The 17204-nt window shown below is 51.4% G+C and overlaps 1 protein-coding gene across 2 annotated transcripts in view; it reads right to left on the bottom strand.

Annotated features, from left to right (window-relative positions):
• Positions 1-5300, bottom strand: part of ACSBG1 (acyl-CoA synthetase bubblegum family member 1) — a 49029-nt gene extending 43729 nt beyond the window's left edge. Inside the window, exon 1 of one of the 2 annotated variants that reach the window (XM_082452625.1) lies at positions 5098-5300. In XM_082452625.1, coding sequence (XP_082308751.1) covers positions 5098-5177 — 80 coding nt within the window. In that variant the 5' untranslated portion in view covers positions 5178-5300. The remainder of the gene's footprint in view (positions 1-5097) is intronic. The other variant, XM_082452624.1, reaches the window with a different exon arrangement.
• Between the last annotated feature and the right edge of the window lie 11904 nt (positions 5301-17204).

Here is a 17204-nt window from a genome sequence, read left to right as displayed (position 1 = left end):
CTGTACATTTCACTATATGAAAATTTTGCTTACACACAACCTACTATATTTTGCAGATGTAAATTCTTATTTTACAGCTGCTTGGGGCTAGAGTCCAAGCTAGGTCCTAGATGTCCTTCACATGGTTGCAACCTCTGCAGTTTCCAAAGCACCTTTCCAGCCCTGACTTTAAATGTTCCTCACAGGCTCCTTTGCAAGGAGCCAGGGCTGCCTGGGGAGGAGGGCTAGAGCCAGGACCCAGGGGGCACTCATAGAACCCAGGGTGATATAGGACTTTCTCCCACTACCACTGCCCAGGTCTTTTGCAGGACAAAGAGATAAGTAGTGAGTTCCTCATCCCTGGAGGTATTCAAGTCAGGGTAGGTTGACAATATGTGAATGTTGTGACAGAGTGTATTAGACTCAGTGACCTAAAAAAAACCCCACTGGCCTGAGAGTCTACCATTCAGGGACTTGCCTAGGGACAGAGTGAGTCAGCTTCCGGCCCAGCGTTCTGATTCCAGGCCAGCTTGGGCTCTACTGACCCCAGCCAGTGACTCTACAGCCCCTGCAGGAACTCAGTGCTGGCCTGGGCTCACCTGCATCCTGAAGGCATCCAGACCTGTATTCAGATGTCTAGGACCGGGACTTCCCTGGTGGTCCAGTGGTTAAGAATCCACCTTCCAATGCAGGGGACATGGGTTCTATTCCTGGTTGGGGAACTAAGTTCCCACATGCCACAGGGCAACTAAGCCCAGGCGCCGCAACTACTGAGCCCACATGCTCTGGAGCCCGCGTGCCACAACTAGAGAGAAGCCCGGCCACGCACTCCGGAGCCAGCCAACCACAGCTAGAGAGCACGCGCACCACAACTACTGAGCTCGCACGCTCAGCACTACAACTAGAGAGAAGCCCACGCACTGCAACACAGAGTCGCTACAAAAGATCCCACGTGCCACAGAGAAGATCCCGCATGCCGCAGCTAAGACCCAATGCAGCCAAATAAATAAAATAAAATAAATAAATAATAGTTTAAAAAAAAAAAAAAAGAGGTCTACGCCCAGGGTTACTTTGCCCCAGGGATTCTGACTTCTGGGATGTGCCCTGCCCTTTATCCTGGGACTCTTGACCTTGCCTTCCTGTGGTACTTATAATATACTCCCACGTCCTCTGTCCTGTGCCGACTGGTCTTTTAGTTTCTCAAATGCTACAAGCTCCTTCCCACCTCAGGGCCTTTGCACATGCTATGCCCTTTTCTTAGAAAGATCTTTCCCTACCAACTCCTACTCCTCTTTCAGGTCTCAGCTTAAAAGTTACTTTTCCCAAGGAAAACTTCACCAACCTCCGAGTCAGACCTTAAGAAATTAAATATTTTCCATTTTAATAATTTTTAAGTATGCAATTCAGTGGCAATGACCACATTCCCTCCTTTTTCCCCTTAATTCTTTCATTGCACCTTTTGCACTTATAGTTTAATAAGTAATTGTATAATTATTGGGACGTCCCTGGTGGTGCAGTGGTTAAGAATCTGCCTGCCAATGCAGGGGACACGGGTACAAGCCCTGGTCTGGGAAGATCCCACATGCCGCAGACCAACTAAGCCCATGTACCACAACTACTGAGCCTGCGCTCTAGAGCCTGCAAGCCACAACTACTGAGCCTGCGTGCCACAACTACTGAAGCCCACACGCCTAGAGCCCATGCTCTGCAACAAGAGAAGCCACCTCAATGAGAAGCCCGCGCACCACAACGAAGAGTAGCCCCCGCTCGATGCAACTAGAGAAAGCCTGCACGCAGCAATGAAGAATCAAAGCAGCCAAAAATAAATAAATTTACAAAAAAAAAAAAAAAAGGTAATTATATAATTATTTGTTCATGTCTGTCTTCTGCTGCAAGTATGTTAATTCCTCAAGTTAGGGGCTTGTTTTGTTTTCTATGATATTCTCTTAGCATAGTACCTGACATATTCAACAATAAATAATTTTGAATAGATGAATGTATACTTATGAAAACAGATAGATAATAAAGATACCAAAATAAGAGGGAAAAGGCAACTCTACGATAACCATTTCTCATATTATGGGGAAGTGAGGGGGAGGAAGTTGGGAAAACTAGAAGGCCCTGGATATTCCATATTCTTAAGGATGCCTGTATCATTTCCATAGCATTTGCATTAGGTTTGTTCCTCCCAGGCTTGCACACCCCAGAGATGGGGAGCTCACTCCCTATCATCCTTGGAAAGCTTTATCCGTGAGAACAGCCTTCTTCACTGGGCTTGCGGCAGCCTCCTGTGCCTGCCCCACAGTCCTGGCTCTGAGGGAACGCCTCTCGGCACCCAGTCTTTGAGCAGGCAGGGCTGGGAGAGGCAGCTGGGAGCCCAGTGGGAATATGGTCAGTTCAGAGTTCACCATCCTTCCCTGGGCCAGGCTTGACTCTGCAGGCTCCCTTCTCCTGGCGTCTGCCTCCCAACTCCAGCCTGTATTCACTGCTGCCAGAGTCACCTCCCCAAACTAGGCTCTCCTTCTGCTTCTGCTGCTTCCACGCCTGCCAGGGCTCCTCTCTGCCTCTTCCTCTGGCTCTGGCAGCCCTCATGCCTGGCTGCCCCTAGTCTGGCCACACCAGCCTATCCAGACCTAGGAGTTAGCCTAGGAGTTAACCGGACTGGTCTGACGGCCACCTGTAACTCTTCCACAACCACACCTTCAGTCCACAGGATGCCCCTGCCTGCCACTAGGGCATCCACGACCCTTCAAACCCAGGATGAACTGTCCCCTTCTCTGGTTCTTCTGAAGCCCTTCCTCCAACCTGGGCTTCTTCAGACTCAGGGAGGCTGGTGTCCCTCCTGCACCGAGAGTTTAACAGGGCTACTCCAATGGGTACTCCTGATGGATGGCATGGTCCACAGCCGCAGCCTCAAAGGACACAGAGCACACGCTGCCAGATCAGCACCTGACCCGTCTTGGCTCCAGCCCAGCAGACCCAGCCTCTCTTGGCCCTGGCCCGGCTCCTTCCCTCAAACCCTGCAAGCGGTGTGGCACAAAAGGGAATTCATGTGGGTCAGCCTGGTGTGCAAACCCTCCTCTGCCCAGTCTCCACCTCCTTGACCTCCGGCCTCCCCTCTGCAACCCTGGGAAGGGGAAGGGGGTAAGATAAGGCCCCTCTCAGGCTACTGGAGGAATGTAGGCCCACCGTCCCCCAGGAGCAGCAGCCAGCCCGTGGCCACAAGGCCAGGACAGATAGGCAAGCCCGAGACAGAGCCCTTCGCTGCTGGGGCCGGCCTGGAGGGGCAACACAGCAGCTGTAATGGCCTCTGACTTGAGAACAATGTTAAACAAGGGTTCAGAGTTCTCTCCTCACGACTGCTCTGCAAGGCCGACAGAGCAGGCATTCTCATCCCCATTTGGCAGATGGAGAAACTGAGGCTCAGAGAGGGTGACTTGCCCAGAATCAGAGTAGGTCCGGAGCAGAGCTGGATGGGAACCCAAGGCATGAGCACCCGCAGCCTGCTAAGAGAACTCCCAGGCATTGCTAGGAGGTTCACTATGCCTGTGAGGGGTGGCCCTTGTGCCTTTGACAGCATTTCATACACACCAGCTGATACAATCTGTCCAGATTTTCTGCAGGGTTAATAGTGGTCAGGCGTTTTGTCTTCATTTGTACAGACGGTGATACTAAGGCTCAGAGAAGCTCAACAACTTACCCGAAGTCGCTAAGCAAGAAAGCAGGGGGACTGACCCTGAGTTTTCAGCCCTCTCTTCCCCCACAGGGCTCCTCACCTACCTACCCTTCCCGGCCCTGCCCCAGCCTGGGGCTCTCTGCTGCTTCCCTTTTATGGAGTCTGCAAAGCAGGTCCAGGCCTCTGTGAGCCCATTCCCCAGGGTGAGGGAATTCCAGCCAGCCCACCTTGAGGGCCCCACTGACCCTCTGCGTGTGGCCTATGTCCAGGGAGGGGGCTGGACCTCATGCTCTTGGAGGTCTTGCAGGTAAGGAGCCCCTGCTTCTGGAAGGACAGGAGTCCGTTCTCCGTTCTCTGCAGACCCAGGGCAGGGCCCAGGCTTCCAGCCCTGGGAGGGGCCTCTGCCTGTGAGGCACTTTCACATTTATTCCATTTGCTCCATCTTTCCTTCCTCGTAACCCCTCATTGAGAACAATGGCCATTCACTCTGTAGCTCAAACCCTGGCAACTTCTCCCCATAGGGTTCAGCCCCTGGCATTACTCCCTTGTCCTTCTCTCCTTCCGCACTCCAGCCACCCAGGCCTCTCCCTTCCCTGAGTTCCCCGGCTTCCTTCTCATATTCTCCCCATGGCAACGCTGGTCCCTCCTCCTGCATGGCCCTTCCTCTCCAACTGTTAGTGCCCTCCTGACCATCCAAGGCCTGTCTCAAGACTCTCCCGTTAGAAGCTTCCCTCCTCCTCTTGGTCTGTGTTCCTCCTGGGCACAAACCACAGGCATCTGGACCCTGGGGTTCCATGTGTCTGCCTTCTCCCTGCCTCCTGGTTGGGGGCTCCTTGGGCCAGGACTGGGTCCCAACTTCTCAGGATGCTCCCACTCCCTGGATGGACAGGGCCTGGGCCAGAGTGCCACTAGTGAATGGCTGACAAATGGAACCCGCTTCCTCTGAATCGCAGATTAGCAGAACGCATACAGCAGGAGGGCTTTGGGGAAAATTCAACCACTGCATTCATGTACAGACAGGGAAGCTGCAGCCCAGAGAGGGGCAGGGACCCACCAAGGTCACACAGCAAGCTGGAGCCGGATCCTCTGGCTCTCCCCTGTCCTTGTCTGTCATTGACCCCACATGCCAAAGGCCCCCTTGAGGAGACAGGGGAATATTCCTATTGACTGAAAACTTCCTCCATCCACCTGCTGCCCCCTACTCATGCCCTCATTCCTCGGTTGAGCCCCTCTTGGACACACAGGGGAGTAGACAGTTCCAAGTGACACATGTCCCAGTCCAGGGCTTCTTCCATTTAGAGACCATCCAGACCCTTCCCTTCATTTCCCAGATGAAGAGACTGAGGCTCAGAGAGTGAGGCAGCTTGCCCAGGTTCACACAGCAGAGTCAAGTCCAGAGCTCGGCCAGAGGCTCCGTGGACAGAGACCGATCTCCGACTTACCTGGTTCCCAAGTGTTCTTGGGTGGTTCCCAGGCTCGCATCCAGCCGGCTCTTCTGCGGGGCCACTCTGCTGTCTGGCATGCTGGGGTCCTGGGGGGGACAGCTGCGTCCGGCTCCAGAAGTGCACGGCACCCACCGCGGGCATCTGCCGGAGAGAGAGCCGTCTCCCACTGCACGAGAGGTTGGCCTTGACTGGGTGGGGGGGTTGGCTGGGGAGGCGGTGACTGGAGTGGCCCAAAGAGACCCATTTCCTCTCTATTTTTAGAAGCTCAAAACACCCCTCAGCGGTGAAGTTGCTCAGGATTAAAACTTTCCTTTTCTTTGTGATTTTGTTTCACTCAAGACGAGGAGAATTTCAATGAAGCCAGTGTTCTTTTTCATGCAAATCCACTCTGGTTCTCCCAGGAAGTCTGGCCAATGGGCTCAGGGCTTCTGGGCCCCCAGAAAACCTCCTCACTGGCTTTAAAAGGCCACGTCGGAGCCCAAAGGGTTCTCAGCACCAATCTGGATTCAGATCCTGCAGTGGCTGCTAACCTCGACTGCCCACACCCTGCAACCTTGCCTCACCGTCGGCTGGACGCAGCCCCAGGGAGGGGTTTCACCCGCACAACCCACCTCCCCCAGGCCCTGCACTGGAGGCTGGAGATCCGAGGAGGACTTGTGGCTCCTGCCCTCAAGGAACCCCAGTCCAGGGGAAGGAAAGACATTTCCAACACTGAGGACTATGATATAGTTGACAGAAGCATTTGCACTGAAGCAGACGTGATAGAGGACCTAGGAACGTGACCACCCAGGGGCACCAAAATAAAAGCATGGATCTGTTCCATCAGCGAAAGGAAAGAAGAGTATTGATGGTGGGTTTGCAGGCATCTGTAAACAGATGTGGAAAATTCACGTAGGGCAGGGCGGGTGGTGGGGGGCTTTCTCTGAGTACCAGAAATCTCCCCCTTAGACTGTGTATTAGTTCCCTGCAGGAACAAAGTACCACGAACTGGGTGGCTTAAAACAGAAATGTATTCTCTCACAGTTCTAGAGGCCAGAAGTCTGAAATCAAGGGGTCACTAGGGCCATGCTCTCTCTAAAGGCTCTAGGGAAGAATCCTTCTTTGCCTCTTCTAGCTTCTGGTGGTTCCCAGCAATCCTTAGGTTCCTTGGCTGGTAGATGTGTCCCTCCAATCTCTGCGTCTGTCTCCACATGGCTGTCTGCCCTCTGTGTCAATGTCCCTATTTTCTCTTAAGGACAACAGTCATTGGACTAGGGCCTACCCTAATCCAGTATGATATCATCTTAACTAATTATATCTGTAAAGAGCCTATTTTCAAACAAGGTCACGCTCCAAGGCTCTGGGTGTGCATGACTTGTGGGGGCACATGATCCAACTGAGTACAGCCTGAATACAGGAGGCATTGGTGGAGATTCTACGAGATGTCCCCAAAAGGGGTCAGCAGGTTCAGCTGGGTCACAGGTCTTAACAGGTGGAGGCAGGTGGCTGAGAAAGAGCTTGCCTGAATCCATGATAATTCAGAGCATGGACCCTAGGATGTTGCCTCCCAATACATTGAAGGCACATTAGACAGGAGGCCTGGAGTCTGGCTTTGACGCCCGAATCTTCCACTGACCCCTTCTCCCCATGACCTTGGGCAGGTCTCCGCCCCTCTCTGGGCCTTAATTTAACTGTTTGGATCATGAGGGTGTTGGCTTGGAGTCTGGCCACGGTGGCTGCCAGCTCCAGCTGGACATGAGAAGGTGATGGGGAGAGCCGTGCTCATGGGCTGATTGAATGTGCCCAGTGGGACATCATTGTGAGTGATAAGTGGTGAGGCCCCACCCAAGGGGAAACGGAATCAGAGAAAAAAATGACATCAAATTCTTAACTTTTAAGTTCAAAAGCTTTGGTTAAGATGAAAGCCTGGAAAGGTTTGGAAAGATGTATAATGAGGCAGAGCAAGTTTCCCCTCTCCCAACCCCATCCCTCAGATTCTTAGGGATCCTGAGAGCTGGAAAAGGAAGAGAGTTCAAAAAGGAGGCCAGGACCTGGCGGGGGGTTGGGGGGTGGCTTGGAGAGGGGCTCCTGAGCCATAAGGAGGGAAGAGGGTAGTGGGGCCTGAGGCTTCCCAAGAAAGTAACAAGGCCCTACAGTATGCAGTGCAGGCCACAGAGAAGGAGATGGTTCCAAGGCACCAGGGCCAAGAGGGCCTGGACAGTCCCACTCCTCAGTGCAGGCAGTGGACCAAGGGTCCATGTGAGGAGAGGGCAGGGTTGGCAGGCTGGCAACAGAGGCTGATGGGAGCATGGGTATTCAGTGGTCCTTGCGTGCAGGGTTGACCCCACCTGAGGACCAGGACCACAAGTATGTCTCATACATAGGGTTGATCCTGGGACATGGTGCTGAGGGGAAGGACAGGGAACCACTGAGTCTGATTTAGCTGAGCTTTAAAAATACTTAACTAACTTGATTTGGAAAAGTGTCTATAACCATGTGCTGGTTATTCTGCCTTTGCCCCCCAGATTCCCTCTCCACTGGCTTGGTCCCCCAAAGCTCACCTGTGTGGGTATCACCAGGGCCCCTGGCCTCTGGCTGAGTTAGGCCAATACAGATGGCAGCTGGAGAACAGAGGACAGACAGAAAGAGGCTGGGAGCTTGATTCCTCTCCCTCCCTCCCTGATGGCTGCCCTTGGGGCAGCAGCTTCATCCTTGTCCTGACAGCTGAAGGTCCTATCCGACATCCCGTCCAGACGGCTTGGGGCCACAGGAGTGGTCCAGCTCCCTGCTGTTGCTTCGCCATCCTTTGTGGCTCCCTTAACCCTGCCCTCCCCTCTCTAACTGTCCCTCTGATTGGGCCATCTCTTTCGGGACCCTTGCTGAAATAGCAGGAACATGTAAAGTGTATGAAGGGGTATGATTGTTTAAAGGGTACAGGGTTTCCCTCTTTGGGGTGATGGAATGTTTTGGAAGTAGATAGAGTTGGTGGATGCACAAGATTGTGGATGTACTAAATGCCACTGAATTGTGCACTTTAAAATTGTAATGTTATGTGAATTTCACCTCAATAAAATTTTTTTCTTAAAAACTGTACAGAGAACTTCAGTGAAAAGTAAATTTTTCTCCCCCTCTTCTCTCTCCTTCCCTCACCCATTTCTTCTCCCAGAGCCAGCACTGTTAAAAGTTGCTTTTGCATCATTCTAGAAATATTCTGGATATATACAAATGGTAACACGGTATACACAATTTTATACCTGTTTCTCATACTTGACAGTGTTGGCTGGAGAGCTTTTCCTATTGTTGTGCTGAGAGCTTCCTAGTCCTCTTTTCGGGGTGCACAGCATTCCACGGAAGGGCTGGCCAGGATGCACTTAAACCATCCTGTACAACGAACATCAAGGTTGTGTTCAGTTTTTTGCTGAAACAAACAGCCTTCTTCCTGCACCATATGCACTCGAGTTGGTCTAGCTCTAGGATAAATTCCTAGAAGTGGAACTGCTGGGACTTAATTTAAACTTGAAAATGATAATTAATGTGTCCATTTCACAGAAACTATTCTACCATAGGAGGAAGGGGGGAGAGATTTTAAAAATTCATGGAGTTACAGAAAAATAAAGTTGCAGTTTTGCCCACGTGAGTTTGTTGACTGGGAAGATCTGTTCCTGCAGTGTGTGTGAGGCCAAAATGTTTTCTGCACCAGCCGGAGGGCTCTCCTCTTGCTCCGGCTGCTGTGGGTAGAGTGGGGAGGGGTTGCTGGCTGGGAAAAGGCCTCTCTAGGATGCTCGGGGACATAGTGCATTGCGGCAAGGAGGGCCCAGCCACGCAGGGCCCTCCAGAGAGACAGCCACAGATGGTATAGGTCAGCGGTCCCCAACATTTTTGGTGCCAGGGACCGGTTTCGTGGAAGATGATATTTCCATGGATGGGGGCGGCGGGGGCGCGTTTCAGGCAGTAATGCAAGCGCTGGGGGAGTGGCAGATGAAGCTTCATTTGCTTGCCCGCCGCTCACTTCCTGCTGCGTGGCCCGGTTCCTAACAGGCCGCGGACTGGCTGGTATAGGTGTTCTTACCTGGACTCGGGGAACTCCCTGAAGTCACAGGCAACGTTGTGTGTGTGTGTGTGTGTGTGTGTGTGTGTGTGTGTCCATTTGTTTGCATTTTCCTAGGAGAGGGCTCCAACTCTTTGTAGATCCTTGAGCTCTGTATCTAACAGTGAGGAGCCAGAGGAAGTGGGAAACCCCAAGCTTTGGATTGACACAGACCTGGGTTCAAATCCTGCTTCTTCTGCTTGTGAGCTGAGTGACCTTGGGCAAAGGGCCCCATCCCTCTGAGTCTGAGCTTTGTCATAGTGAGGGGGGCTAGTAATCACTGCTTCTTGGAGTTGTAGGCTATGGAATGAACTAGAAGATTGGGGAGAAGGGGCCAGTCGGGGCTTCCTTGTGGCACTGCTGTATCTCTGGTAATAACCTGGTTTTCTGTGTACCTCTCTGCCTCCTTCTCTCTGCCCTGTGGGGACCACGTTCCCTCCGCTGGGCCACACTAAGGCAGAAACAAAGGTTCCCAGAAACATCTGACCTAGAACGTGATGATGCAAACACACGCACAGAGTCAATTTTTCCTCCCCCTGAGATTAGATAAAACGGGGCATGGAAAGGAGAGAGAGGTGAAGTGAGAGTTGAAAGGGACAGTGAAGGGCACGTGGGGAGGGGGAGAGTGAGGACGTGGGAAGGGAGGAGGCTGGAGGGACTCAGGACAGCATGTGCTGAGGGGGGAGCCCCCGCCCCCATCAGACGTGGATGACTGGCCTTCCCGGTCCTGGGCCCCAGCGAGCCACATCGGCCTCCGTGCTCTTCCTCCTGCCCCACTGCCTCTGTATGGCTGTTCCCTCTGCCTGGGACACACTGTCCCCACACATCCGCCGACTCTCTCTTCACTCCCTCCGTCTTTACTCAGACATCACCTTCTCAGTAAGGCCTTCCCCAACCACTGCAGCTAAAACCACACACCCACCCAGCACTCCCCACCCTCTTTCTGTTTATTGTCCCCACGCTCTCACCATCAGCTAATTCCAGGATACTCTGTGTTATCATCTATCTGTCCATTAAGATGCAGGCTCCTAGAAGGCAGGGATTCTGTTTCTTTAGTTCCTTCCTCAAAAACAGTGCCTGGCATTATTGTATATAAGACAGATAACTAATAAGAACCTATTGTATAGTACAGGGAACTCTACTCAATACTCTGTAATGATTTATATGGGAATAGGATATAAAAAAGAGTGGATATATGTATAAATGATTCGATTTGCTGTACAGCAGAAACACAACATTGTAAATCAACTACACTCCAATAAAAAAATAATACAACTGCTCAAAAGTGAGTTCCTAAAAAGAAGGCCTATGGGGTCATTTTGGAAAACAAAATGTAACCCTTTGCATTAAAAAAACAAAACAAAACAGTGCCTGGAAGACAGTAGGTTCTCAATACTGATCAAATGAAGGAATTCTGACCTGTCAGTGTAGATGTGGAACAGCTGTGGACCCCAATCACCGCAACATAATCAACAGTTCCTGGGTGTCTCCAGGCAAAAAGGGGCCCTCCATGCAACAGGTGGGATGACTGAGACGATGATTCAACCTAAAGATATACTATTTGGTTAATGAGGGAAAAAAAAAAGGATGATTAGGAATACCAAGATAAACAACTTGCAAAAATAAATCATGGTACAACGATGAACGTGGAACGATTGTAAACAATTAACTGGAAGAATACAGAGTCTACATGTGGGTTGGGCTGCACCCCGCAGGCCTGCAAGCCTGGTAGTTGCCCAGCCTTGAGACCGAAGAAAGAGCCCAAAGATAGCAACAGAGACAACGATGATCTATTGAACAAGGGATCTTACGTGTCTGAAACAAAGGGTCCTGGGGCGACACCCCTCCGTGCATGGCAGCTGGCAAGCAGGACATGACAACCATCTTCACTACTCAGGGGAGAAACAGGCTACCATTTATAGGGGAGATTTGACTCAGGTGGGCTCATCAGTTACCAGGGACTAATTAATCCCTATAATTAAGAGGATTGGATAGTCATGTGAATGAAGCAGGGACTGGTCTAGAAGGTGATGTACAGAGAGCAACAGAACAGCCATCTTGAATGGCCTGACCGTACAATGTCCTCAAGGTCGGCACGTTGCTTCTTGTGTAGCCCAGGCTCTGGGGCACCGGCCTACGGAAGGAAACATCATCTCAGCTTTGCTGCCGGGCTCAGCAGTGGAGGATGAGTACTCTCATAGCAAAGCAATTGCTGTGCTTGCTGGTTGTCGACTTTGAGAATCAAAACCAGTTTTCCAATCAATCTCTTAGCTCCCTTCATGATTTTTTCCATATCTGCATGCCTCGGGTATTGGACATCATTTAATATTTTTCTTCACCTTTACTCAGTTTTAACTTTTAGGAGTTGACTCTAGCTTCATCCTAAGCAATTAGATTTGTGAAATCACACATTGAAGGACTCATTATATACATGCATACATATATATTTCCCAATGCATATTAAAATAATTATAAAACTATTTTGTAAAATGCTTGTCCATGTACCACCTATAATATTTGATCATAGGACATTTTTGGAATCTGCTATAGAAAAGGCTGGGAAGTTTCAAGTTTGTTTCATTAAAGAATGTAAATGTTGTTCATCTGAACAACGCCAGAGTTAAGTGCCGGCTGACAGAAGACGCAGGGTAAACAGGAGTAGGGGTCCCTCAGACCCTCATCTTACACTGAGGGCTTTGAGACACTGTGAAAAGTGGATGGAACAAGAAGTAGAGGGATAAGATGCTGTTTAAAGGTACAGAAACAAACAGTAGAACCAAAAATTGGAGTAAATGTTCAAGCATTGGAAGAAGGCGGGGAGGGGAGCTAAGTGGTGTCGCTTGTGGTGATAAATCAAGATCTAGAGAGATAAGCACATGCTTTAAACCTGTGGAACCCTCTCAAGAGACAGGTTATAGATAAACACAGAAATGGTTATAGATAAACAACAAGGATTTACTGTATAGCACAGGGAACTATATTTAATATCTTGTATTAAAAAGAATCTGGGGGCTTCCCTGGTGGCGCAGTGGTTGAGAATCTGCCTGCCAATGCAGGGGACACGGGTTCGAGCCCTGGTCTGGGAAGATCCCACATGCCACGGAGCAACCAAGCCCCTGAGCCACAACTACTGAGCCTGCGCGTCTGGAGCCTGTGCTCCACAACCGGAGAGGCCGCGATAGTGAGAGGCCCGCGCACCGCGATGAAGAGTGGCCCCCGCTCTCCGCAACTGGAGAAAGCCCTCGCACAGAAACGAAGACCCAGCGCAGCCAAAAATAAATAAATAAAAATTTAAAAAAAAAAAAAAAAGAATCTGAAAAAGAATACATATATGTATAACTGAATCATTATGCTGTATGCCTGAAACTAACACAACATTGTAAATCAACTATAATTCAATTTTTAAAAAAGCTAAAAAAAGAATAGAAACAGTTAAAAAAAACCAGGTGGTTTGTATCTGTTAATCCCATGCCCCTAATTTGTTCTTCTCCACCCGCCCCTCTCCCCTTTGGTAACCACAACTTTGTTTTCTATGTTTGTGAGTCTGTTTCTATTTTGTGTATACATTCATTTGTATTATTTTTTCGACTCCACATATGAGTGATATCATACAGTACTAACACGATATGGTAAATCAACTTCAATATAAATAAATACAATACAAAGCAAACACCCCTGCCCTGCCCACACCCTGTGCCTCTGGGGCTTGGGCAGGGGGAGCATTGCTGTATATTTTCAGTATCAGCTCCTCTGGGCTACCTTTTTGTTACCATGTGTATCTATTACTAGGATGTAATTTTATTTTAAATTTCGAAATGCTGCATCCTGGGGCTCTGGCTTGAGGCTTCATGGGCCCAGCCCTCAGAAGAGCAGGAGAACTTTGGGCCTCCGCTGGCCCCTGCTGGCCACACCGCCTCCCGCCTTCTCCTTTCCCAAGAACCATGGATCTTGCCATCACCGCCACTACCCACAGAAAACGCCTTTCTCCATCCCCCACAGGATGCCTGCGTCAGCCACCACAGTGTGCCCTGGACATTGGGTCCCAAGGCCCAGCTGCAAGACCCCCGTGCACCTGAGGGTGCCGTGGCCCTGCGCTGCAGCCGTGTCCTCTCAGGTCCCTTTCTATGATGAATGGGGGGAGTTCAGGTCCCAGGATCAGAGCTGAGTTTCCTCCAGCTGTAGACAGAAGCCAGGAATTTCTGAGGCTCAACCTCCTCTCCAGGGACTCAGATTCTGAGACTCAGGCCACCAGGGTAGAACTTTCCTGAGAGCAGGGGTAGAGGAATGTGGGTGCATAGAGGATTCTAACAAGTGGGGGAGGACTGAAAGGGGGCAACGGTGCCACCTAGGACCAAGTCGTTTGGTGGAGCAAGTTCGGGCAGAGGAGAAGGAAGGGAGCAAACCCAGATGCCTGCCCCATGTCTGCAGAGGAGACACCTTCTTCCCTCACGGGGATCTTCCCTCACCTGGAGAGGCCTGGATAGAGGGCCGTGTGACCTGCATGCTCAGGATCTGCGTGGGACAGGCCGAGGTTAAGCACACTGGTTCTTGGATTAGCTGTGTGACCCCGGCCAAGTCATCTTATCTCTCTAAGACTCAGTTTCCTCATCTGTAAAACAGGGACTCTTGGTTGCAAGGGGCAGAAACCCTAACTGAGACCAGCTTAGGCAAAAAGGACAACAAAAGTGACTCATACAATCCAAGACGAGGTTAACAACTAAATATGGGAGGGTGAGGGTGGCGGGCTGGGACCTGGATCTGGTCTGCCGCCTGGGCGGTCCTCACCTCTCTGGTCCTCTCTCCTTCCTGCTTACCGCACTCCTCACTCTGCATGGGCTCCCTCTTGTGGACACACAGGACAGGGGAATGCAGTAAGTTCCTTCCCTTCCTCCCCTCAATGAAATGGTCCAAAGTGCAGAGCACAGGGCCTGTCCAGATGTCCTCCATGATGTAGCAAAGAGCTATGTTTTCCTGTGGGATGCTGGCCAGCTCAGAAATGCTCACACTACCTTGTACTTGCTTTCCTCCCTTTTCTGCCTTCCTTCCTCCCCACCCCCTCACTTTTGTGCTCTAGGATGCACTCCCAGCAAAGCCTTAGAGCATAAGCTCTTGGTAACCTGGGATGAGATAGTTGCTTACAAGCTGTGTGACCTTGGGCACATTGCTTAACCTCTCTGTGCTTCAATGTTCTCATCTGTAAAATGGAGTCATAATAATTTACTAACTCATAGGGTTATAGTGAGTTAATACACAGAAAGCACTTAGAGCAGAGTGGAAGCTTTCAATAAGAGCCAGTGTTTATTATTTTTGTTACCCTGAAGCCTGGCAAAGCTCTCTAAATTGGGACAGGGGCAGGTCATCGTGAGAAGAACAGAGGTTTGGACCTCCAGGGCTCTCATCAGCGACAGAACCTCAGGGCTGAGGGTGCTTGTTGCTGCCCGGGTTGCACCTCCCCGGGCTGGCTGCCCCTGAAGTTGGGGGAGTGGGCTGGGGTGGGGAAGGGGCACTGGACTGAGAGCTAGCACGACCTGGTTTCAGCCTTCATGACTCTGGACGTGGCCTTCACGTCTCAGAGCCTCCATTTCCTCACCCGAAAGTGACACTGACTCACACACCTGTCTCTGAGGGCCCTCACCTGGGCAGGGGCCAAGGGTGCTCCAAAAATTTAGGTATTCAAAAACCCAGTGAATGCTCCCTCAGGTGCGGTCCGTGAATCTCAGACCCGAAAGGCCTGGAGCCCACATCCTTCAGCCCTCTGCCTCCATTTTACAGATGAGGTAACTGAGGCCCAGAGAGAGGAAATAAGCTGGTTGATGTGAGGGAGAGGGCCTATGGCATTGGACAGGGACAGATGGGTGCCCTGGGGGGAGGGGCACACAAGTCCCCCTCTCTGAGCCTAGGGGCTGGCCTGGGAATACCTTCCTCTGGTACAGACCCCAACATCAGGGAGTGGGGGGTGGGGTCTCTTCTGACTCTGGGGACCTCTCCAGCATCTGCCTGGGCTGGTTGCATCTGTGACCTCCCCGGGGGATGGCCAGGAATGGGGAGCAGAGACAATCAGTCAAGGCCTCAGTGTCCTGGCGAGTGGCCCAGCAGCCGGAGCCAGGCCCAGGCAGGCTGGGGCAGGTCGGCGCTGCTCCCCATGGGGGCTGAACACCCAAGCGTGGAGAATCTGCTCTCCGCTCAGACCCAGTGTCCAGCTTAATGACAAACCTCCAAGGCCAGGTAGTGGGGGGTAAAGAGGGAGCATCTTTAGCTGAGTCAGGCTGGGGCCCTCTCAGGTTCAAGCTGACCCTTTTCTCTCCCAGACCCTGCTCCTCGATGTCCAGAGGGCATGAGTTGTGCCCAGAGATGTTCATACTCAGGTGTGAGTGGTGGCTTCGTAATGGTGCTGGGAGCCTGGCCTTCCAAAACAAGGGCGGGAGGGAGGTTACACTGGTGCCACAAGTGCCCAGAGCCGTGCCAGGCATCCAGAGCCAAGGTTCATGTGTGCCTCATGACAGCCCTGCCAGGAGGCATTATTATAACCCCCATCCTACAGGTAGGGACACTCTGAGGGGTGGGACATGCCGAGGTCCCACAGCTAGCCATCACGGACGTGGGGCCAGTACCCAGATAGTCTGACCTCTGACCCAGGGCTCGGTCTCCAGCACCAAGGGCCGGCCAGGCTGTGGGTGGGAGCTCAGATGAAGCCTTTGCAACCACAGGATGATGAGGGGGTGCAGTGACCCGGGGAATGGGGTCTTCCCTGCTTGTTCTCCAGAAGCCCAGTGGAACTCACAGTGCAGGGCACAGTTACAGCTGAATAAGCTGGAACTCTTTTCTGTAATGTTGCCCAAGTGTCTAAAAAATGATTTTTTTCTTTTCCCAAATAGGGATCTGATCACCGCAATAGACCACTCTTGACCGGTAGGACTTTAGGAGTTCTGTTGTTTTTCTTTTTTTTGGCTGTGCAGTGCAGCTTGCAGGATCCTAGTCCCCCGACCAGGGATTGAACCCACGCCCTCAGCAGTAAGAGCACAGAGTCCTAACCACTGGACCACCAGGGAATTCCTGGAGCTCCATTCATTATGGAGGTGTTCCTAAGGCAGGACCGAGACAGACCTTGACCCACCCACCCCCAAGAAGCCCTGCGGGAAAGAGCCCCCCACCCTGGCTGAGTGGGAACAGGTGAGTCAGCCTTGATCAGCCCTTTTGTGGAGCCCTGGTCACAGAAGAGCCATCTCAACCCCAGGAAACTTCTCAGCACCTATAACTGATTTCTCTTGGGTTTTGCCACCGTTTGAAAGAACATTCACGCTGCGGGGCCTGGGAGGCTGAAGAAGGTGATGTAAAGAGGCAGAGGAGTGGGGGTGGGCCCAGGTAGAGGGGCTGGCCGTCCCCATGCCTCTCCGCACTCCAGGCTTCCCACACTCACCTTTCCTGGGAAGCCTTCCAGATTCCCCTACCTTCTCCAACTTTCTTTGGTATGTTCCATGGAGACGTTCCCCCCCCCCCCCCCCCCCCCACTGACAGCTAACTGCCACTTCTGCTCGGCCTGGAGCCATGGGAGCCTGCTTTTCCTGCTGGCTCCAAGGGTCTGATAACTCGCTCAGCTAGATGATTGCAAATAAATGTGGCCACGCGTCCGTCCCTCCATCCCTCCAATGCAGATCAACAAGCATCTGTGATTGTGCCAGGTGGACCCCTTGGGGGCACAGGGTTGAGTAACACGGATTTACTTATGAGTTACAGCCCAGCTAGGAAGGGAGCCTTGCACATCAGTAACAATGGAAACAGGACCATTTTTAAAATCAAGCTTTTATTGCATACCAGGCTCTGTGCTAAAAACATTTTATGTACGTTGTCTCATTTAATCCTCATACAATCTTATAAAACCACCATTATTATTCTAAAAACTTTTTAAAGTTATTATTTGATAGATGTGGACACTAAGACACACAGACGTTAACTTGCCTAAGGTCACACAGGCAGAGAATGACAGAGCCAGGCTTTGAGGCCATGCAGTGTCACCTGTCAGGTGTGTCTTCGTGTGTGT

This window comes from Balaenoptera physalus, assembly GCF_965194825.1.
Source record: "Balaenoptera physalus genome assembly, chromosome: 2".
NCBI classification, from domain to species: domain Eukaryota; kingdom Metazoa; phylum Chordata; class Mammalia; order Artiodactyla; family Balaenopteridae; genus Balaenoptera; species Balaenoptera physalus.
The sequence above is the reverse complement of the archived record's forward strand: the minus strand, read 5'-3'. Positions and strand labels throughout refer to the sequence as shown.